The sequence below is a fragment of the Acanthochromis polyacanthus genome, chromosome 7 (genome assembly GCF_021347895.1).
Source record: "Acanthochromis polyacanthus isolate Apoly-LR-REF ecotype Palm Island chromosome 7, KAUST_Apoly_ChrSc, whole genome shotgun sequence".
Taxonomy (NCBI): domain Eukaryota; kingdom Metazoa; phylum Chordata; class Actinopteri; family Pomacentridae; genus Acanthochromis; species Acanthochromis polyacanthus.
Window position 1 is genome coordinate 17,717,576 of NC_067119.1, and position 23,910 is coordinate 17,741,485.

The following is a 23,910-nucleotide window of genomic DNA, read 5'->3' on the forward strand; positions in this document are numbered from 1 at the left end:
ATGATACCAGTGGAGAAGTCTGCGTGTCGACGGTGATGACCAGTTAACCATTGAGTACAAAGTATAGTGGTGTGTGAGGGGTTTACAGTCTGTTATATATCTAAGAGCTCCATGATAAGGAGCATCCAACTGTTTGAGAGAGTGGGTGGAGACATTCATGTAAACAATATCTCCGTAAACAAGTGCAGGCAAGAAGGTGGCAGCAACAAGCCATTTCCTGGCATTAAAAGAAAAACAGGATTTGTTACTGAAAAAGAAACCACAATTCGAATTTCAGTTTCTTTAAAAGATTTACGATGTGGGTATTAAAAGAGAGGCTTTCATCAATTGTGATACCGAGGTGTTTGTAAGAGGGGCACCTTGTGTGGTTATAAAAGCAGGGAGAGCTTCTGGCACCGTCTTTTTTTCTTTTTCTTTTTTTTTATATATCAGAAAACAACATAACTTTTGTTTTTTCAGTATTTAACACTAATCTAAGGTGTAACAGATGTGACTGAATGATGTCAAATGCTGCCTGAAGATATAAAACAGAAGGGCAAGAGTGTTCGTGCAACAGTAAATGATAGTGTCATCAGCATAAAGATGAACAGATGCATTTATGTTTTGACCCACATTGCAGACATAAATAGTAAAGAGAGTGGGTGAGACAGAATCTTGTGGTACACCTTTGGTAATATCAGGAAAGCTGGAGGAGAGACATAAGGGTTTATTTTGTGTGGGTCAGCAGCAGATGTGCTTTGGGATATCTGAAAAAGCAGCAAACATGCAACTCACTTATATAACCAAACTAAAGATCAAATTGTATCAGAAGAGCGACTTCATAAACTAAAAGTATTTTGTCATGACATGAATGTCAGTTCTAGAAAATCCTGTCAAACCTTGGATTACATCCAATGCTAAATATTTACTTTTAATTCCTGCTTTCCACAATAACTCTGCATGGAAACTATCTGTCTGGATCTGGCTAGAGAAATTTGGATAAACACAATAATTATTTATAAGTGTGTGATGACACAAGAACTGTGGTCTCCTGCATTTAAACCAGACATGCTCCCTGCTCATCCTTCACCCTGACCTCCTAAAGCATAATTTGTACCCAGACATGCGGCGCACTGGAAGCAAAATATGAGGTGCAGAATAATCTAATGCATATGTGATTCTAAAGAATACTGTGCTGTTGTTTTTTGGTCATCTATTACTGATATTTGGGGGGAAATGAAGCAGCAGAGGAAACGGCAGACCTTAAATAACGTCTTGCAAACCAGAGCACGTACAGCACATGCTCATTAGCATAAAAGTTTTGTGGGTTTTGATGATGAAAAAAATCCTCTCAAAAATAACTCGATATTGAGCACTCTGCAGGATTTCATCACTGGCTGCACTTCCTTCTGAACTTTCAGCTCAGCTTCATCTTCCTCTCCAAACTCATCAGTAGACTGCCAGGGTAATTTTATTCCATTAGGACTCTGAGATGAGGCTGTTTCTTTAAATCACACCAATGAACAGAAGTGGACACAAACCCACATAAGCTGCAGCAATTTCAAACTGCAAGGGCATGAAAGGGACTTTTAATAAATATATTTTTTAAAAATGAATAAAAAAATCTAGTGAGACGCATCAGAAACGGAAGAATCTGAGAAACAAAAAAGAACAGAGAACTAAGTTTTAAGGACACCGATGATGCACAGAAACACTTTCAAGTAGTAAAAGTTTAAAAAAGACAGGGAGAAATGCCAATTTGAGCTGAGAGAGATGTGGAGAGACACCTGAGGGAGGAGAGGAGTTGTGCTGGCGGGGAGGAAGAAGGAGGACAAAGAGAATCCAACAGAAGGGGAGGAGGAGACACCTGAGGGGTGAAATTAGACAGAGTCGGAGTGGAAAGACTCTTAAAGGATGGAAGAGAGACAGTCAGGAAGACGGGAAAGCAGGGATGCAGGAGGAGAAGAGTGATTGATGGTGAAAAGCAGAGATAGTGAAACATGACAGCTCAGATGGGGCAGAGAACACGAAACAGTTTCCCTGCTGAGTGAGCATTTCCAATTATCACGGCGCCTGAGAGAAGGTGTGTGTGTGTGTTTTGGAGGAGGTGATGTGGAGGTGGGGGGTTGAAATGCTGCAAATGTATTTTTCAGTATCTGGTTTTGCCATGTTAACCTGTTCCCAGCTACAATTTCCAGAGTTTTACTGCCTTCGGTTCCAGCAGACCTCAACACTACATTTACATGTAAAAGTACAGATGCACTCCTTCACAGAAAATGAGTCTCATGCTGGACAAATAACTACCAACCAGCACTACAACTGCGAGAAAACATTTAAGCAATTAATTGCACATGAAAAGAAAAAATATATATTTAGAAATAACCTATGTGTGTAATTTTTATAGACTACCAAAGACCAAAGAAGGAGAAGCAAATATATCTCTGCAATTTGATAAAAACTGAACAATCAGACAATTATGCCAAAACTAGACTATTATGTTTCTGGGATATTACATTATTTTAAACAATAAAACACTTAGTGAAGGCTTGGGATGGTACAATACAAACAACATGCTGTTTTTCCCATGAATTTCTGCTTTTATTAATATTATCAATCATGGTTCATGCATTAAATTAGCCTATTACTGATCCATGAACCCAGCATGAAGGTGATTAATCACCAATTAACTTTAATGAAGATACATGCAAAGCTGTTCTCGCCGTCATTATCAAAGCGTGGCAGCGCAAAATCAGAGATTTCCCCCCACTTTAACTCAATGATTAGAAAAGAAAAATAAACTCTCGATATAGTGTAAAACCAAGCAGAACAAGCAAACCAAACACAGTAGCAGCTACTTTTAATCTGTTTTTTTATTGTTATTGGTTGTATTTTTAGTAATAGAAAGAATGATAAATAAAAGCAATCCAATGCAAATGTTGAGTCTTTCCTTTCTGACTGTGAAAAAGTGACTAAAGTGAGCTCCTCCACAGTAAGCACGCACACTGCTCATAACCCATCCTTTGTCTGTGTTAGTTCTTACCTGGTGAGCTCTTCCTTGATTTTCATCGGCTCGTGGGGATAAAACTTGACCCGGAAGCACATAGTGTACGGCTGCTGAGCTGCTGAAAGCAACAGACACACAACAAAAAGAAGAAATGTTGAGAAGAGACCAGGAGTGATAAGACAGCAAGGAAACAGACCTGGAAACTAGTAGTAACTTGTAGAAAGGAATTAAACCTGAAAGAAAGTTTGGAGAAATGAAAGAAGGAAACAGAAGAAAAGTGGAGGATGAAAGAGAGGAGAGGCGAAAAGACGAGGACAGATAAATGAATGAGGTCAAGAGAAAAAGGGAGCAGAGCGATGAGGATTATGTAAAACTGAAAAGAAAAGGAAACTGAGGACAAAAAAGAAATCACAGTGCGCCTCTAATACTGATTAGTCATTTGATAATTACAGTAATTACTCATCACACATGCACACGCTCGCACACACACACTTGATTTGAACTGGGGTCTGTTTCTTCTCCTTTGATCCGAGTCCTGAAGCATTTCATTCCTGCGTGTGTGTAGCTGCAGCTGGAGAGGATTTCAGCTTTGAATGCTATTTAAATATGCACAGTAACATACATACACACTTACGTAAGTGCTCACACACACACAGAGTCAATAATAGGCTGTGGGGTTTGGATCAAATGACAGCAATAGTTTAAACTCCCTCCTGAGGTATCATGCATCTCACAAAACAGCATATAAACACAATCATGCACACACATGCTAATATTCAACGTTTGCTTTGTGAAGTTAGTACATTTGGAACACTTATAGGCAAATAAATCAACATTAAAGCCTCACAAGTACCAAGTCTTCATTAGTATATCCATGTCTATATATAATACTTATACTTGTAGTAAGAAGTCTTAGTTACAACTGTGAAGAGAAGACTTCAACTTGGAGGTCTGACAGGTCAAGGTGCAGCAAGAAAGCCTTTGCTAAGACGTCAGAATAAGAAAAAGAAGCTTACGTGGGCCAAGAAACACCACCCATGGATTACTGAAAATTGGAAGAAGGTATTATGAACTAATTAATTAAAATTAAAATCTCTCTGGTTCATCATGAAGGATTTTTGTACACTGTCGAGTAGGTGACTCTATATGTTTGACATCAACTGTCAAACATGGAGGAGGAAGCGTGATTTTCTAGGGCTGTTTTCCTGGATCCAGGGTCGGTGACTTATACAGAGTGAGAGGAACCCTGAAGAAAACGACTACCACAGCATTCTGCAGCACCATGCAGTACCCTCTGGTATGTTCCTAATTGGTCAGGGGTTCATCCAACAGCAAGATAATGACCCAAAACATAAGTCCAAGCTATGACAGAACTACCCTATGAAAGAAGAAAAAGATGGTAGGATTGAAAACATGGAGTGACCAGCACAGTCTCCAGACTTAAAGCCCATGGAGCTAGTTTGGGATGAACTGGACAGAAGAGTGAAAGCAAAGCAACCTACAAATGCCACACATTTATGGGAACTTCTGCAACAGAGTTGGGAAGAACTTTCTGAAGAATATTTGATTTCCATTGTGGAAAAAATGCCACGAGTGTTTTCAGCTGTTCTATCTGCCAAAGGTGGTGCTTTGATGAGTCAAAAGTTTAGAATACACTTTGGTTTCTCAACAAATTTTTTGCAAATTTTTTACTTCATTTGTTTATTTGTTCTATGCTTGCATTTCAGAGTACAATGGGATATTTAAATGCATAATTTCCAATGAAAAAATGGAAAAATTTGGGTGTTCTAAAAGTTTTGACCGGTAGTATATATCAAATGATTCAAAATTGTATCACCTCAAAATATTTGCACTACTTCTGAGTTGAACAGTAGGGTATCTGCTTGTGAAAAAAGTTTAAATGTACCATCATAAAATTACATTTGGAACTGAATACAAAAAGACAATCTTTTATTTTTCATTACTTTGTATGTTCAACATTATTTTTAGTGACTAACTCAGTACATCTTGGCATAGAGGATACCAAGTTTCTGAAGGGATGTTCTGGTATTCATCAGAGACATTTTTTTCAGCTGCTCTTTGTTGGAGGACTTCTGTTGCTCTGCCTGTGTTTATAAAAATATCCAAAAGGTATTCTATTGGATTCAATTCAGGTAACATACTTGGTGGCCAAGTCACAGTTTTCACTTTTTCCTTGTTAAAAACTCTTGTGTTATTTTGGTAGCATGCTTTAGATGATTGGTGGACATAAATCAGACACCATTTAGTTCACCGCATATTCGATATCCAGTAGCTTTAGACAGAATTGCACTTGTTCTTAAAGTAAAGCTTATTTGATTGATGAGAGCAAACAGCGTATTAAAAGTAGTGATGTTACGAGATGTGCCGAGGCTTCGAAGCGTATGCCGAGTAATGGAGGGGGCGTTTCCACGAAGCGCGTATCGAGGCTTGCTTCATTTAGGGGAGGAGCCAAAAATGATGACGTCCGAAGCCTCGTTGCCTGGCTGAACCATCTGACTGCTTCGGAAAGTGGTTCAGATTTTGCATTGAATTGAGACATTGTCGTTGGAAAATCTTAAGAAAATCCTGTTTAGTTGTGAAACCATGTTTAGTGGTGAATTTTGAAAGCTTCCTTCTCGAGCTCTGACCTGCTTGGCCAGTTTGAACTGGGAAGGTACGCCCACTGGCCTGTATTTACAGTATATATAGGAGGAGAAGCAAAGGAAAGTTTGCTCTGAATGCACCAAAGCTGAGAATTGTACTCACTGATATGGCTTCAGTGTTGGAAGTAAATGTTTGAAAGTTTTTTTCCCCTTCATTAACATTTTTGCTTTTGGAGACTGCAAATAAATGGCTTCCTATTTTTCCATCATTTTTTTCCAGCAGTTTTGTCCTCCACAAAACCTCTGTCCTACCTCCACCTCTCCTTCTCCATCCAGGGCTTCAGACTCTCTTCAACCCTCCAGCCTGAGACTCAGGTACCCACCACCTACTCACTCTTCAGGCAGAATTATAATTTGATAGCACAACATTACAGAGCCTGTCATTTGCTAAGTAATCATGGTGTAGTATATTTTACTGTTATAGCACGCAACTAAAACTGTGAGGTCAACACAGTGATATTTAAGAAAACTTAAATTAATGGAGCAAATTTAATTTAATCACGAAGCAACATACAGTGCCTATCATAAGTATTCACTCCCTTTGATGTTTTACCCTTTTATTGCTTTCATAAATCAATCATGGTCAATAAAATTTGGCTCTCTTAACACAAAAATTTATTGGAAAAAACTCTTTAATGTCAAAGTGAAAACAGATTTCTATAAAGTAATGTTAATGAAAGAAATTTATATAAATAAAAATAATTGTTTGCATAATTATTCACCCCTTTTTTAATTTAATGGTCTAATTCAATAGAGGTCCATCAAATTGTTGCCAATAGTCTCACAATTAGTGAAATGAAGATCACCTGAGTGGTGTGGGTGTGTTTCAAGTGATTGAGTTGTAAAACACCTGTGTCTGAAGGGTCCAGAGAGTGGTTGATCAGTATTCCTGGCTACCATTACACCATGAAGACAGAAGAACACTAAGCAACTCAGGGCAAGGGTTGTTGAGAAGTACGATTCAGGGGATGGTCACAAAAAAATTTCCAAGGCACTGAACATCATCATCGACATGGAGCAAAATTGCAGTGGGCAGATGTGCAAGATTGATTGAGACCTATCCACACAGACTCACTGCTGTGATTGCAGCCAAAGGTGCAATTTTTTTGTTAAAAAAGCTAAATTTTATTGACCATGATTGATTTATGAAAGCAATAAAAGGGTAAAACATCAAAGGGGGTGAATACTTATGATAGGCACTGTATATGAGTTATGATTTTTATGGAGTTACTTTCAAAGGAGATGCTTAAAAAATGCTCTGATAGGCAAAGATTCTAAAGGGAGCATCAAAGAAGAAAGGGAAAGTGAGTATCCTGTAACATGGGACCAGGAATCATCACAGAGTGCCCTCACCACTCTCCCTTTAATGGCAGGATCCTCTGCGGTATTATCTAGCTATGAAAAACAGCACACATCTACATAATACATGCTGAGCCATATGAAAGACGCAATCCTCCCACCCGCTCCCAAAGAACTTGAGCTGCTTATTTGCTCGGGCTTTAGGGACGAAGATGCTTTTTCTGAAAACATTTTAGAGAAAGTGAATTGGCACAAAGCACACACTCGTGCGATGTGTGACGTACGCACGTAAGCTGGGACGCACAAAAATAAATGAAATACAAGCCGAACAAATACATACAAACCTAATTTGAGAGTAAATCCTGCCACGGGGAGAACTTATGTGTCAGTGCAACTCAGATCTATTCAACAGTCTTCCTCCATCCCCCCATCTCATCTCTTTTTCTTTCTTTTCACTTTCTGTCAGCGTCTCTCATCTCAAACTGCCTCTCCAATCTCCTTTTTTTGCTTTTTTCTTCCCTAATCTGACTTCTCTCTTTAGCAGCATTATCTATCACGGTCTCCTCTCTCTCTCCCCCACACATTTCCCCTTTATCACTCTCTCCCCCTCTCTCCCTCCATCTCTCGTTGCAATTTTCCCTGATATCCTCAGCCTACCCCTCCTGTCTTCTTGCACATGTTCTGATGAAGCAGAATGCACCACTAATAGCTCTTTTATTAATTTATAACGGGACAGAAAGAACAGGACAGTCATTAGAAGGTTGGGTGAACTTCAGACGATGACTTGAAGAGAGACAGGGAGGAGGAGAAGGAGGAGGAGGAGGAGGGAGGAATGAAAGACCGAGGCAATCTTTTTAGACTAGATGGAAACTAAGTGATGTCAGAGAACACGTACGGAACGATTCCACGTACGATGCTTACTTCTAAACCTGCTCTTCTTTCACGGAAATCTCAAAAGCCCTGCATAAAATGTGGCTGAAAGTGTAATTCGTCTTAAAATTTCATGAAGCAAAGGCAGAGTTATCCCCACTGGTTCCGTCTGTTGCTCACATCTTGCAATACAAACAGACTTTCACATTGGCATTTTAGAAACTCAGGTCAGCCAGTGCAAGTGCTATAATGTCCCATTTACAAGGTTCTCATTTTATATTGACTGCCTGCAAAATGTAAAGATTAGTCTTTTTTTAATAAGAATTATAGGCAAACATCAAGAAAAACCAAATGCAAGATGTTCTGTAGAGTAGCTCAGAAGACTATGAATTTCTCCTCTTCACCTGTATGTAACCTTTTGTTTAGATTTCATCTGAATCTACACTGTTCCAAATTCCCAGAGGTTTTGTTGAGCTGGTGTGACACTGTAATGATTAAGTGTTCTTTTAAATTCTTTAAGCAGTGCGCATATTAACGTACACAGACCAACATAAATGCCAACCTCAGAGTGAGATGCGAGAAAGAGCCTGGATCATTCACCTACCAAAAAAAATGCAACATCACTAAGACCAGTCAAATTCTGTTATTGGTCATGTCCAGTAACAATCAATACTCTCTGTGTTGCTGTATGTAGTTAGTAATGTCCATCCATCCATTATCTATACACCGCTTAATCCTCATTAAGGATTACCCTGGACAGGTTGCAAGTCAATTGCAGGGCTACAAATAGAGACAAACAATCACCCTCACATTCACACCTATGGACAATTTAGAATCCCCAATTACCTCAGCATGTTTTTGGGCTGTGGGAGGAAGCCGGAGTACCCAGAGAAAACCCATACTGCACAGGGAGAACATGCAAACTCCATGCAGAAAGATCCCAGGCTGCGGTGGGGCACGAACCGGGGATCTGCAAACCACTGAGCTACTGTGCAGCCCTAGTTAGTAATGCGACCGGTAATTTCCACAGAGTTTCAAACATCATCCTTTCAATGCTACATGTTGCAAGGAACTTTACATGTGGATGCGCTTCTCCACTGAAGGCAGCTTGTTTACTTATTCTCGGTTGTAAGCTTGAGCTCCCCTGCCATGTCTGTGTGTTTGACTTTCTGGTTGAGCTTATTTCCTTTTTGGGTTGCTTGTCCCTCTGGCACTTTGCTGTGTTTCTGAGAAACCCTGCTCTTGTCAGTCTGTCTGTCTTCATTGTGTCTGTGTTTGTCCCCCGCGGTATCACTGAAGGAAAAAAAAAACAACTCACTGTCCGACACGGTCTGGCTCTGTCACTAGTTCCAGCATAAATGTTGGGTGATAAGGTCCTAAAACTTAAATGTAGGACTGTTACAACCATTTTTTCATAGAAGAGGTTCATGCACATATATGAATTTTTAATTCTTCTTTTTTTGGTCCTTGCAGCCACTTTGACTCTGTTGCGTGCTTGATGTTGTGTCCCTGTTGAAGTCCCTGTGGTGTTGTCTGTTTGTTGCAGAGCTTGACCCCCTCACACTACAGTGACCCTCAGAAGACAAACACACACACACAAATATTCACACACGCACTCCTCATTGTTACACACACACACTGATGTAACAGCAGGAGCAGAATGGACACTTACACTTCATCTGCCTCACCACGGGCTTATTGGGCTCCAGCCAGTGCTGAAAGAGAGAGAGAGTGACTGTGTGAGTGATGCAATGTTACTGTACTGTAGAAAAAAAGTGAAAAAAAAATGGAAAAATGTTGTTGTGGTTGTCATGACGAATGTTAACCTATAATAAGGTGGTCAATTTCGAAGTGCACAGAAATGAATATAATATGCAACAATTTTCCAGATCAGAAGAATCTTTGTGTTTTTGATTAATTATTGAATAAAAATATTGTTTAAATTCAGCAACTCTCATCACACAACCTCAGTAGATTAGAAACAAAATTAAAATCACATCATAAATCATATTAAATGCATCACTGGATATATCTTAGACTGCTATTAAAAGATGTGATACCATGTGTTTGCTGTATATACGCTCATTTACAGCGTATTACATACTGAAGTTAACCTTGAATTAGGCAGAAGGAACAACTTTTATTAAGAACATTACTATTTTTTGTACTATTCTGCTCACTTGGAAGCTCCTCAGTAGTCTGACCTGTTTGCCCCTGATCAGCCACTGGAGCAGTTGGGGGTTAAGGGCAACTTAGAAGTGACATTTTTGTTCTCTGACCTTTGTGTACATTTGTAGATTAGGTGTAATAGCTGCACCCATGATAAAACATTTTTCCTGACAGTTGCTTTAACAACTTTGCTGTGGGTTTGGACTGTAGTTTTAAATCATCTTGCGTTTGAATACAAAGCCTTTGACTGTAAGATTTGTTTTCATTGCACTGTATTGTACTCTTTAGTTTTGTATTGTAACACGTCTCGCTGGTTTTCTTGTTATTGCTTTCTCACGTTGCACTTTAAATACAGTCTCGCTGGGCTCCTGTTGAGACGAGTCGTCTGGTCTCTTCTCTGTGTGGGCTGTTTGAAATATGGAGCCTGGTCTTGTTAATATTAGTCACTTGAACTTGTAATGTAATGTACCGACTGTATCCTGACTAATATCAGACATTTCTCAGTTTGGCCACACTGACTGAGTACAACCTTTTCCTGTTAGTAAGAGTGATTCAGGTTTTGTGTTTTCGTTTCTCCACTGCCCATATAACTTTAGAATGGAGTAAAAGTGTAAACTGTGGAGTATCATTTCTAAATTGGCAAGTAGATTTTGTCAGCAGAGGCAAAATGGCATTAAAGCTGTCCAATATAGTGCCTGGGAGACGGTCTTGGAAGCTTTCACAGAAAAGCACAGGGAAGTAGCTGTTCAATACACTTCAAGCGAGTTGAGGAAGTTGCCAAACTAACCAAACTAGTCACCAACTGTAAAGTCTTTTGTCTTGAAAAGCCAAAGAATGCTGTTTGAGAACCCTTCCAATAAACACTAATCTCTCCTATAACTGCAGCTCCTGGAGGTACCAACAGCTCTTTGAAACCAGTCGGGGGAATAATGAACCCATTGTGGCTCATGGCACTGTTGTGTCATAGTGCACCGTGGTGAGCCAAAAGAGACACTACAGTAGAGGATGTGTAACAAAAAACAACATAAAAGTGAAAATTATGCTCTACCGAAAGGAAAAATTAACGATTTGCTTGGGAACTGTGCATCTGGTCAATGTCCCCACCTCAAATTACTTGACATCTGCGCAGTGAATGAGAGTCAGCACAAAACACTCAGAGAGAAAGCTGCCATTACAGAAACACTTGCTGCTTTCTTTCACTGTAATTGTTTTGGAAAACAGCACAGCAAAGAAAAATGCATGAAAATCAAAATTTTTACAACCATTTCTTGTCTCAAATTAAACTCAAAGATTAGTCAATTGAGCAGTTAAAAACAATAAAAATAGTTCAAATTAATTCATTAATCAATCAGAAATGAACTCATTATAGAATCTGAAATATTTCTCTATTTTAAATCCCTACAAGTTAAATAACTTGCGGTTTTGGACTGTTTGACAGACAAATCTAGATTCACTCTGGGAAATAGGGATGTGCATTTAAACTGTCCGTCTAGCACTTTTTACACAAAATGACAAATCAATGAACAAAGTAAATTGACGACGCTTGCTGAAAATCTTACTGCCTCAAGACTTTTGGTTGCTGTGTGTTTGTCATAGTTACCCTTTGTTTCTCAGGATCCACATATCGAATCCCAAAGTAGTCTTTCTCCAGCAAGTTGTAGTGATTACACACATGGTCCAACAGGAACTGGCCTTTGGTGTCTCTCTGTAAAGATACAAAACACATCAGTCCAGAATGTTATTTTGTGATCTAGAAGCGTCCAATACTTTGATCTGAGCAATCTTTGCCGTTATACCGATAAAAACCCATAAAGTTCAGTAAAGATTCTCCATCACACCACCACATTCCCAGTGAACAACCCCCTCTTTAATAATATCCCTGTGATGCACATATAATGTCATCAGGGTAAAACATGTTAATGGAAAGAAATACGTCAGCAACTTTTTGGTCTCTTGGTGAAAATTACTCTTTCTTCATCATATTGTGGACTCAGCCTGCTAACGTGCCAGTCAATACAGTCTTTATGTTGTTCCTACACAGTGCAGGCACACTACAATCAATAATCACTCTGCCTTTTATTACTTGCTCCTCAGTCAATATCTACTTATCACATGCAGACGTTCAGAGGGATTCTCAGTCGCTTCTGTCAGTACCTTAGCACAAAATATGTCTTGGCATGCAGGGAAGCCATGATTGTACTCACACACATACATAAAACTAAGCTCATATCCATGGATGCTGTTTACTTGATTTAAGGACACGTTTCAATGTGTTTATCCCATATCGGAACAAATACTATTTCCATTCTTACCTTCAATCGACTGACTAAAGCCGTCAATATTCATCAGATTCTCATTTTGTCATATTACATGCATCACAGATCCCCTCTTCCCTGAGTGAGCTTCATTCCTGTAATGGCTCTATAACCTGCTGATGGAGGTGAATACTGTGTTCAGTTAAGCAGGACTGATTGATTCAGTCAGAAATCGTCCGATTGCCCTTGTTGTGATTTACTCACCACCGGGGAAACATAAACGTGCACATCAACGCACACATATAGAGTCACAGCTGTCTATTTGGCCACATCTTCTCAATAACACAAGTCAAATTGCGAGTCATCACTAATGTCAGCACACCATGAAATAAAGAGAGGTCTCCATGGCAACTGATTACTTCCTCTATGCATTTACTTAACACACAAAGTCTTACGGCACTTGTCTTGATTGTCGTTTTTTGAATGTGAGGCACTTCAGACACTATTTCTAAGAGCGTTTCATTTCTTTCTTGTTTATTTTGAGTTGAGAATGACTAAAAATGATGCAATATAAACTTAAAGTAGCCCACATCTCTGTTGCTTTCTCCTCCTGTCCAATGGCTGCCACATCAGCAGTGGTCAGTCTGTTCAGCACCTCGTCAGCAAACAAGCTCCAGACTTCAGCTTAACTCATTAGCTTTGCTCACAGTTTCTATGTGCAGACATTTGCAACTGAAATGCATCGCAGGCTAAGTGACCGACGTCAGCTGACTTTGTTGGATGTTTGTCACAGAAGCACCTTTTCAGCACAGACTGGTGGTTTGTTAGACTAAAAGCTGAGTCTCTGATGTCCAGTCTGTTCAGGTGCAAAGTTATCTTCCAGAAAGTTCAGCATCTGAGCCAGCAATTTCTTCAATTATAGCAGCACCATCAAACAACCTGTCCGATACCTGAAAGGTGATCATTATCGACTCTATAGGAGCACTTTGCTTATTCTTTCAGTTTAGATCTTCTTCATGGCTCTGGCTTTCCCACTTTTAAAGGTCAACTCTTCGGGGGAAAAGGAAAGTAACATTTAAGAACACTAAATGGTCAAGGTTGAACTGAGGTTGAAAGTATTTTAATTAATAAGAGGTTCTTGAAATGACCCCATAAATCAGCACAGGTTACACAAAAGAAGGACCAAAGGGCAGTGGATTCTATTAAAAAAAGGAAATTAATATAAACAGCACGAAGACTTCCAGCTAGACATTTTAAGATATTAGACATTACAGGGGGCAGTTCAAATGAAATTTCACTGTATATGAAAGTGTGCAATGACAATAAAGGCCTGATTGATTGATCGATTAATTGATTGATTGATTGATTTCAAAATCCTACATACCATAATTCTAAGAGGAACACTCCTAAACCTGACATTTAAAAAATTCTGTTTAATAAAATAGACTTCAGGGTAACCTCTTAACAGTGAGGCATGTTTCCTGCAAGCAACCACACAGCACACAGGTCTGCTATGAACAAAACTCCAGGATAATGATCATGAGACCTAGTGGCAACCTGGATGTACCAAATCAGTCACTCCAAGAGACAGTTTTCCAGAGATTTTAAATGGCAGCTGAGATGACTGGTACAGCTTGATTGGACTGTAGCACTGAGGATTTGGTTGAATCCATCAGAGTAAGAGGCAGGGCAAAGGAGGAGTAGTCAAGGTGACAGACTGAGACGGTCACCAATTCAAGACCAGGGGTTTGCACATGCTAATTTGCTAGCTTTCGGTTACTTTTTTTTTTCTTTTTTAAATCCGCTTCATATTCAGAAACAACAACAACAGTAGCAACTTACAAACTGAAAATATCAAGTTTTGCCAAAAAGATCTGGATTGTGCAGGAAGGCAGCCCTGCTTAACTTCTTTGATAAATTACTAATTTTAATAACCGTGCTTGCCTCCCTTTGCAAGGGCATCGTTGCTACATCCTGGGCTTCGCAGCACCTCAGATTGTGATTGGTTAAAAAAAAAGATACAAACATCACAGAGCAGTTTCTCCCTGTAGCAGAGTGATAATGAAATGCAGCAAGACCACTGTCCAGTGCTGACATAGCACCATGGAGAATGGTCTGGTAATATGCAACTCAGCATCTCATCAAAACAACTTTGATTTTCACAGTGCACAGACAGAGTCAACTTAAATAGTCCACTCAGCTGCTTCCAGCCGTCTAGATTTTCTGCACTCCTGCTAGTGTTAAATAAAGATGCTTCATGTTAATTGAGCTTAACAGTCGAAGTCTTTTTTGTTGTCAGACTCAATAAATGATATTTACCTCCAATTAACTGTGCCTTTACTCTTTCAGTCATTCTCATCTCCTGCAGCCAACTGTTTAATGTGTTTATTATTAGGCTTCTTCTGATGGTAGAAAGGAGAAACAAGTTTTTTTTTTTCCTCTTTTTTTTCAGATGACCTTTAAGTGCAAAGAGTCATGTAGTTATTCTGTGCAAATGCTGTATACCTAGAAATATGAGTCACGCAGCATCTAATGCCTTTATTTTAAGCTAATTGAAAGAGCTCATCATGACTGCATTATGTCACAGATTCAGTTTATTTTCTGACAGTCGCCTGTGTTGACTCACCTCTTGTCTCCGGTCATCTTACTTCATTTTACACAAACATAAATTCCTGTTTGTGTGTCATATTGGGTAAACACTGCAATCTCTTGCCAAGGGAACCTTTAAATACATTTCTTGGTGAGTCATACTCCATTTCTCAGTAAACAATCTTTTATGCACAGTAATTGTTGGATACTGAAGGTGTTGACAGAGCAGCCACAAAAAAGCAAGATATCTCTTGTAAATATCACAACAGCAGCTAAAAAAAAAAAAAAAAGTAAAAACAGAAACAGCTCAGTGAGTAGGAATAGTGGTCTTATAGGACTGCCCAGGATACTACAGCTGCCTTATGCTGCACACCAATCAAAGCAGAGCAAACTAAAACCCAGGTTTAGTAGATGCATAAAGGACAAACTTTTATGAAGCAGTCAACAACTTCAGGTCAGTGCAAACAATGAAGTCAAATTAAATATAAAAAGGGCGCTCCAGCACACTATCCACAGAAGGAGTTCATATATAGGTTAATCTTACAAACACACAGCACAGTGCGGATTATCACTTCAATATTTAATTGACCACCATTCCCAGCTGATCAGCTATTTTTACTGAAGACTGTCGAGCACAAACAGGAAAACATGCAGTTGCCATATCAGCAAGATGGATTGACGTGTTTTTGAGTGCTGAAAAGTAACAGTAATGTGATTACTTAAAAATGATTTAGGGATTACACAATGTAATCTGTGATTACATTTTGAAATTCGGTAATTTTACATACCTTTGACAGTTAGGAAGCTTGTTCATCATCTTTCTGTAAGTGAAGGATTAATATCAGTCCAGATGTCTTGGAAAATGTTGTATGTTTTGTCTTTAATTAGTCTCAATGACTGGATGTACTGTAGATTGCAGACATGATCCTGTCATTGGTCACACATTTCATGAAGTGCTGTGTTCTCCCCTTCTGATATCCATGAACTACCATTTTCAAAATCTACTGATCTCTGGACTGTAACTTACACGCTGAAAATTCCACACTGTGCTGCGAGCTTGGATCGTGTCATAAAGCAGCTCTGGTAGTTTGGGTGAACATCATCAGTGTGTTCTGACGATGCACGGTGGTTGTGATTGGTTTAAATAAATACAAACACACCAGAGCTTTATTTTAGCATGACAGCAGAACAATAATGAGATGCAGCTAGACCATTCTACACAGCACTGTGTCGGCACTAGAGAATGGTCTAGCAAAAGGAGGCTAGTAAGTAGCTTGTGTAGCTCTGCCACTGTTGATCGTGCTTCCAAGTTCACTACGTTTTTATTTATTGCAAGGCTGCCGGTTTGATTCCCAGCCCCTCCGCATGGGGAAGTGACCTTGGGCAAGCCACTGAACCTTAAGTTAACCCCAACGGCAGATGACATCTTTCATGATGGGTTCTCTGCTATCTCTGTGTATGTGTGAATGGCAAACATTAAACAAGGCTGTAAGTGCCAGTCAGGTAAAAAAAAAGAAAAAAAAAAGTGATGTTTACTAGTAAGTGCAGAACGCTTACCAATTTTGGTCTCTGCTGAGCAAAATATCCAACTCCTCATTTGCTAAATGCTCCACTATAGTTGAGGAGATAGTCTCTAGCTGTTGGGGATGTGGAGTTCTTTACAGACTATAGAACAGATAATAGTGTTCAAAAACATCTCAGCACAGTTAGGTGGAAGTCCTCTGTGGCCTTTGTTATATCACCACAGCAACAATCAGCTATAAGTGATCTGAGAGACAGATTGTCCCTGTTGGCTGGTTCAGGTTCACCGTTATATCACAGTGATACCAGTAAATCAAGTGTGTGTTCTTGTAGCCGTGATTTTCTGCCTGTGTGTGCACATATGAGTTAGGTAAAAACTCTCTGTGTAAGCTACATGCCTCCATCAATATTTGTGTGTTTGTGTGTATCTGTCTACATCTCTTTAGGATTTTCGGCTGATCCATGACAGCAGTGTTACTAAGCCGTTAAATCTGAGCAGCAAGCAGACAGAGACACGTGGAGGGAAGAGAAGAATAGAAGAAGCAGAGTGAAAGCAGCAACGCTGTGAGCTGCTTCCAGCCAGATCATCAAACGACACCTTTCCTCTGTCTGGTTCTCGGGGCAGACGCTCGTAGGGAGAAGAGAGGTGGACTGACGCCAGGCGAGAAGAAAGAGAAACAGACCAGACAGAGAGTGAAACAGGGCCAAACATGCTGAGAGGCTGAAAGAGAGAGTAGGCAAAGACACGGCTAAAAAAAGAGGGAATAAAAACAGATTGGAAGATTGACTAGCAAGGTAGAGAGGAAGAGGCAGAGTGAGGATGAGAGATATAAAGAGTCTATGCCATGTCCAACAAGGGCTGGATACATATTTTATATATCCAAAGGCTGGACATTAAAAATTAACCTGGTCATTCTGTCTCTACATGATCTCACCTAATGATGGCAAAGTGCTCCTCTTTCAGCCTCGCCTTTCACACACAGACACACATTTTAAATACAGCCTCAGCGTGGAGTGTGTTCAGTTTAGTTTAGTTTCAGTTTAGGCAAAGTGCACTTTCAAGTGTGTGGTTGAGTGTGTGTATCCTATTTTTTTCTCGTTAAAGCAACTTCCAGCCAGCCAAGTCCAGGCGCTGGCCAAGCGGAGAAAAAAACGAAGCAGAAAAAGTAGAAAACTCATCCACACGCTGAATATAAAAACACGCAAGCGATCAATTATTTATCCCCACATCTATTGTGGACTCACAAAACCGTCTGCTAAATCAAAAGTTTTGACCTCTACAGCAGTGTGGAAAGAGTCCTGAACAAATTGAGCCACACTTTGTGACTCTCGCATAACTTTATTACATTTGAGTTTGTCTGAAAGATAAATCAACCAACCAACGAGAAAGATGCTCGAAAACACTATTCTATACTGTTTAAAGGTTGTCATAGAATCTTCACTAATCTTGATTTAAAACTAGATTTTTTATTTAAAAACTCTCCATGTATAACATGAATTTTCATTTCTTGTAGTCAGTGTAACAATTGTACAGATGAGCAACAACTGGGATTGACTCGGCCAATAATCGAGTCCTTGAGTTCACCAGAAACTTCATTTCTTACACGTATTTCTCTCATTTTGCTACTTGTCTCTTCATGTTTATTGATTAGAATCAGAAATTCGATGGAACAATTGCACGTTTAAACATTTTCAACTTATGCAGCCTCAATGTGTCTGCTTCTTCCCACTGACTTTGCATGCGGTCAGATTGTATGTGCTAGCCAGACCATTCTGTGGTAGAAAATGGGGTGGGCGCACAAAAAAAATGCATAGGCTCTATGCTCATTCATAGTTCTGATGCCTTCAGTGACAGCCTACAATGTAAATACCATGAAATGAGAGGGTAGTTTATATTGCAGTTTGGAATCCAACACAGGTGAATGAGAAGTTCTGCTCATGACTTTGTGCCCACTGTAAGTCATGCACTAGGACCCTGGGCGCCTTGGCCCAGTTAAACATGGCTTGTTGTTTAATTAATATGCATGCCAGCTCAATTATGACTGGTCCTTATCGAGTGCGACGCAATTCATTTCATGACACGGCATACCTAATTGGCTGAGCTGAAACGTTGCGAGAGAGGAAGCATTAAATTCCTGCGAGGCCACTGTGAATTCAGCAGTCCTATCTGCATGCACCGGGCAAGAGGGAACCACAGGAGACAATGAGAGGGAATGGAAATTTAAAGATAATGATATGCCCCTCTTTACCTCCATGCAAACCAGTTTAAAGCCTAGTAACTGCTGCTCAGACAAATGCTACACTAATTCATAGCTTTCGTCTCTCTGCTGTCGCTGCGGATCTTCAGGGAAATGGAGATTTAAGACACTAGCAGACCAATTTGCCAATTTATTTGCCAATTAGGATGAGTGTGTAAGCAGGCTTTTGTGTATGTGTGGCAACATTGTCCTCCTATTATTAACAGTGCCAGTATTCGTAAAGCCACTTTGTGTTTACCACCCAAAACCAGAGGCCTCGAGCCACCCAACGGATCAATGTGGGGGTTTGATGAGGATACAGCGGAGACAAATCAATGTGCTGGCCTTGGGGTGTGGAGAGAGCAATGCAGAAGATCAAAGTAGGAGATAAGACTGAGTTTAAACCTCTTTGCTTTCTGTTTCTCATGATGCAGCAACCCCATTTTTTTCCTCTTTTTCCTTTTTTTTCTCCTCACTGTCTCACAGAACCATACATGTTCTGCTTTGGTTAGTTACAGATTTTCATTGAAACCACCTCTGTGGAAGAAATAGTCAAACCCCACACTAGTTTTTTTCCATGGGTGCAAGGTGTTGACAAATGAAAAAAAAATGTTACATGTGCTTTGTGTGCCAGTTGTGGCCTCACTCATCTGCAATATCTAAAAACTTTAGTCTCTCCTCTAGGATTTAAAGTGAAGCTTTGACTGCACAGCAATAGTTTGTAACGTTCCATTCAATTCCTCTTTTAAAAGGTTATTTTTTGATCATTTTAATATGTAGACTGCAAGAAAAAAACAGAGAAAACTGGGATAGTAATATCTTGAAAACAGATTTTAAAAGTAAGCTACAGAGTCAGGATGCAAATACAAATCATCTGAAGGGAAGCTGACTCCAAGATTAGAGCAGAGCAGCAGGGGATGAAACACTTCCAGTCAGGGAGCTGAATTATGGAACACATTCAGTATATTTTATAAACAGATGAACCTTTGGGTCGACCTCAACACTATCATCCCTCCCTGTAATAGCTTCCATTAATCACACCACTCATCAGCAAATGTTTAGTAAAACTATGCTGTCTTTGTTTATTTTTAACTGAAAGGGGTCACTGAATGAAGCAGTGAAGAGAAAAGGCAGGACGTCGTATGTCAGAATAAAACCCACACAGCTGCAGTTTATTATTGATCTCATGAGCTGCATTAGAGAGTGTGCCGAGTTTAACCTCTTCAACCACTGACCCACAACAGAAATGGACTCTTGCCTGGAGCAACAGACTTGGCAGCTGGAAAGATGTGCATGTCTCATCATTAATGTGGTGTGGACAACTGAATATTTTCTACTCTTAATATTTCACTGCAAAAATAAATAAATAAATCTTGTTTAAATATGGTTAAATACCATAGTTTTACACTCACATATGTAAAAGAAACACTTTCTGTTTTTTTTCCACATTCAAAATGCAAATTAATGTTTTTTTTCTGTGATTTTACTAGACATTAGCTGGAATTGAACAAAAACAGCAAAAAATCTACTCTCAATATACTTTTTTTCTTAAATAGCAGAAAATGTATGTAGAATAATGATATTGTTTTTCTTGAAGATAGTTTAAAACTGTACAAAAATAAATACATTCTTGTAGTGTTCATCCCCTGATTCAGTGGTTGGTTGAATTGCACTGTTGGTCTGTCAGTTCACAAATTTAGTCTTGACCAATAATATTTTATTCAAAGAAACAGTTATGTCACACATACACACACACACACACACACATATATATATATACACATATAAACACTGGAGTGTTTATACTGGAGTGTTTTGCTCCAATACTGACTGTTTTGGTTTTTCCTACTTCTACAACGGAGGTGTAAAGTGCAAAATCAACATGACTTATATAGAGTTTTTTGTTTTTAAAAGGTGTTAATTAACAAAATCTTACTTTACTTACAAGTGATTACTTCTGATTTTCTAACATGACATTTATCTTTAGTCTTCTTGTTTCAAAGGGATAAAGTTCAAGTATCAGTCATGTGGTCACATCTCAAAATGATTTTATTTCTAAATATACTTCAATTCCTAATCTTACATTATTTAGCTGATAATCCTCCTCATCCCTGTGTATGACACTCATAATACAGTGACAGTGACCTTCTTCCAGTGTGAGGGAGAGAAGCCAATTACCTTATCATTACCTGCAATGCTCCAGAGATGCTCACAAGCATACTACAGAGGCATGCACACATGAACACACACAGCATAAAACATGTCATGTGCACCTACACTCAGTGAGTTCATAGCTGGGCACACAGCCTGATAAGCTTTGAGGTAGAGCCATAAATTACCAATACAGTGCCAATCATAAGTATTCACCCCCTTTGATGTTTTACCCTTTTATTGCTTTCATAAATCAATCATGGTCAATAAAATTGTACTTTTTTAACAAAAAAAAATTATTGGAAAAAATTATTTTATGTCAAAGTGAAAACAGATTTCTATAAAATAATGTTAATGAAAGAAAATTATACAAATAAAAATAATTGTTTGCATAATTGTTCACCCCCTTCAAGTCAGTATTTAGTAGATGTACCTTTGGCTGCAATCACAGCAGTGAGTCTGTGTGGATAGGTCTCAATCAGTCTTGCACATCTGTCCACTGCAATTTTGCTCCATTCTTCTTTGCAAAACTGCTCCAGCTCTGTCAGGTTGCGCGGGTATCGGGCATGAACAGCCCTTTTCAAGTCCAGCCACAAATTCTCTACAGGATTGAGGTCTGGGCTTTGACTCGGCCACTCCAGAACATTTACCTGGTTCTTTTTTAACCATTCCTGTGTAGCTTTTGCAGTATGTTTTGGATCATTGTCTTGCTGGAAAATAAATCTTCTCCCAAGACGTAGTTCTCTTGCAGACTGAAAAAGATTGTCCCCCAGGATTTCAGTGTATTTTGCAGCATTCATTCTGCCCTCTATCTTTACAAGCCTTCCAGGTCCAGTTGCTGAGAAACATCCCCACAGCATGATGCTGCCACCACCATGCTTCACAGTGGGGATGGTGTGTTTTTGGTGATGTGCAGTGTTTGGTTTCCGCAAAACATGACGTCTTGTCTGATGGCCAAAAAACTCAATTTTGGTCTCATCAGACCAAAGAATCTGCTTCCACGTGACCATGGAGTCTTCCACGTGCTTTCTGGCAAACTCTAGTCGAGATCTAATATGACTTTTCTTCAACAGTGGCTTTCTCATTGCCACTCTCCCATAAAGCTTTGACCGGTGAAGAACCCGGGCAGCAGTTGCTACATGCACAGTCTCTCCCATCTCAGCAGCTGAAGCTTGTAACTCCTTCAGAGTAGTTGTAGGGGTCTTGGTGGCTTCTCTCACTAGTCTCCTACTTGCACGGTCACTCAGTTTACGAGGGTGGCCTGATCTAGGCAGATTCACACAAGTGCCATATTCCTTCCATTTCTTGATAATTGATTTCACTGAACTCCAGGGGATGTTCAGTGCCTTGGAAATTTTTTTGTAACCATCCCCTGAATTGTACTTCTCAATAACCCTTTCCTTGAGTTGCTTAGAGTGTTCTTCTGTCTTCATGGTGTAATGGTAGCCAGGAATACTGATCAACCACTCTCTGGACCCTTCAGACACAGGTGTTTTACAACTCAATCACTTGAAACACACCCACACCACTCAGGTGATCTTCATTTCACTAATTGTGAGACTATTGGCAATAATTTGATGGACCTCTATTGAATTAGACCATTAAATTAAAAAAGGGGGTGAATAATTATGCAAACAATTATTTTTATTTATATAAATTTCTTTCATTAACATTACTTTATAGAAATCTGTTTTCACTTTGACATTAAAGAGTTTTTTTCCAATAATTTTTTTTTTGTTAAAAAAGCTAAATTTTATTGACCATGATTGATTTATGAAGGCAATAAAAGGGTAAACCATCAAGGGGGGTGAATACTTATGATAGGCACTGTATATGGAGCAGAAGAAGTTTCTGTTCTAACGAATCTCTGTGTGGAGCTGGACACTAACTCACAGGTTGGCAGGAGAGAAAGAGTGTGACGATAATGACATGACTGCAGCTGCAGCGCTGCTGTTATGACTGTGTGCACATGACGTCTTATCTTTGCACTGCAGCAGGTTCAAAATATTGTGCCAGACAGCCAAGCGAACCATCGGAAAAGAAAAGAGGAGCTGTGTGTTTTGAAAAGAAACAGCGAGTTTAAATCTGTCACTTAATGTGACTGATCTGTTTGTTTGCTCATTTGCACCTTTTTTTTTGTACCACAAATTAGTGCATCTCTGTGTCTGCAGACTCGTCACTGTCTCTCAGTGATGCACTAAGGAAGTGTGCGTGCTTCCAACAAAGGTTAATACACAAAATGAGGATGTTTATGGCATCACAAAAACACAAAGAACATTTTGTACACTAGACAAAACTCTGCTTTGCAGATGGCGTGCTGTACCTGCAGTTTTCTTTCTATCTATTTATACTCTAAATGCATAAAAAAACTACATTAATGCAGATGTGGTTAAACTGATGCTTGTGAAGATGTTGTGTATATTTATGCTGTTTGCTTCAATTAAATTAATGTTCCAGCAAACAAAGTGCACTTCTGTATACCTTCACTATTAACTCATGGAAATACAGGAGATTGTAGACTGCTACTGTTTAAAATGATTCACTTCAATTTACATACTCAGACGTCCTTTAAAAAGTATAAGAACTGAGTGGATTATCCGGTGGAAATAATGTAAATTAAATGCAATTATGTCAAACTTGTTATTTTCAGTAGTTAGCTCAGCTGTTCTGAATAGAGTTTTTTATTATTAGAAACTGAGACAGAAGCAGCACAAAAAGCTGATATTTCTCAGTTTGAGAGTATGAATGACACCTTAAACCATATCTGCCAGATGTTGATAAAAACAAAAAGATACAAATCATTTAGAAAAGGGCTTCAAAACACCCTCTCAGGTTAGGATGTTAAGCTCTGTTTCCATTCTTTATCACATGTCCGCTCTTTGTTTAGCCTTTCTTACACACTGGAATTAGTTTCAAATTTGTTTTCATAGAGATAACAAACGAGCTTGTTTCAAAAACAGGTAAAATTATATCTTTTCTTGTCTCAATAACTTTTCCTTAACCTTCTGAGCCCAAAACTTGCCGGGTAGTTTGTAAAAGCATGTTATCTTCACAAAAATTGCCAAAATTACAGCATTTATCGGAGCCGGAAACTGTAGCAACATAACGAATTGTAGGATTTTCAGCTTTCTGACTTTGTTTTACCAGACAAATAGCTAAATATAAGCTGATAA

At 39.1% G+C, this 23,910-nt stretch overlaps 1 protein-coding gene across 4 annotated transcripts in view; it reads right to left on the minus strand.

Moving 5' to 3' along the window:
- frmd3 (FERM domain containing 3) overlaps positions 1–23,910 on the minus strand; it is a 64,984-nt gene that overhangs the window by 33,471 nt on the left and 7,603 nt on the right. For 2 of the 4 annotated variants that reach the window (XM_051950520.1, XM_022196849.2), the window contains exons 2-4: positions 11,585–11,689; positions 9,488–9,530; positions 3,020–3,101 (exon numbers count right to left, since the gene is read on the minus strand). In XM_051950520.1, the coding sequence (XP_051806480.1) occupies positions 3,020–3,101; positions 9,488–9,530; positions 11,585–11,689 (230 nt within the window). The remainder of the gene's footprint in view (positions 1–3,019; positions 3,102–9,487; positions 9,531–11,584; positions 11,690–23,910) is intronic. The other 2 variants (XM_051950521.1, XM_022196851.2) reach the window with 1 other exon arrangement.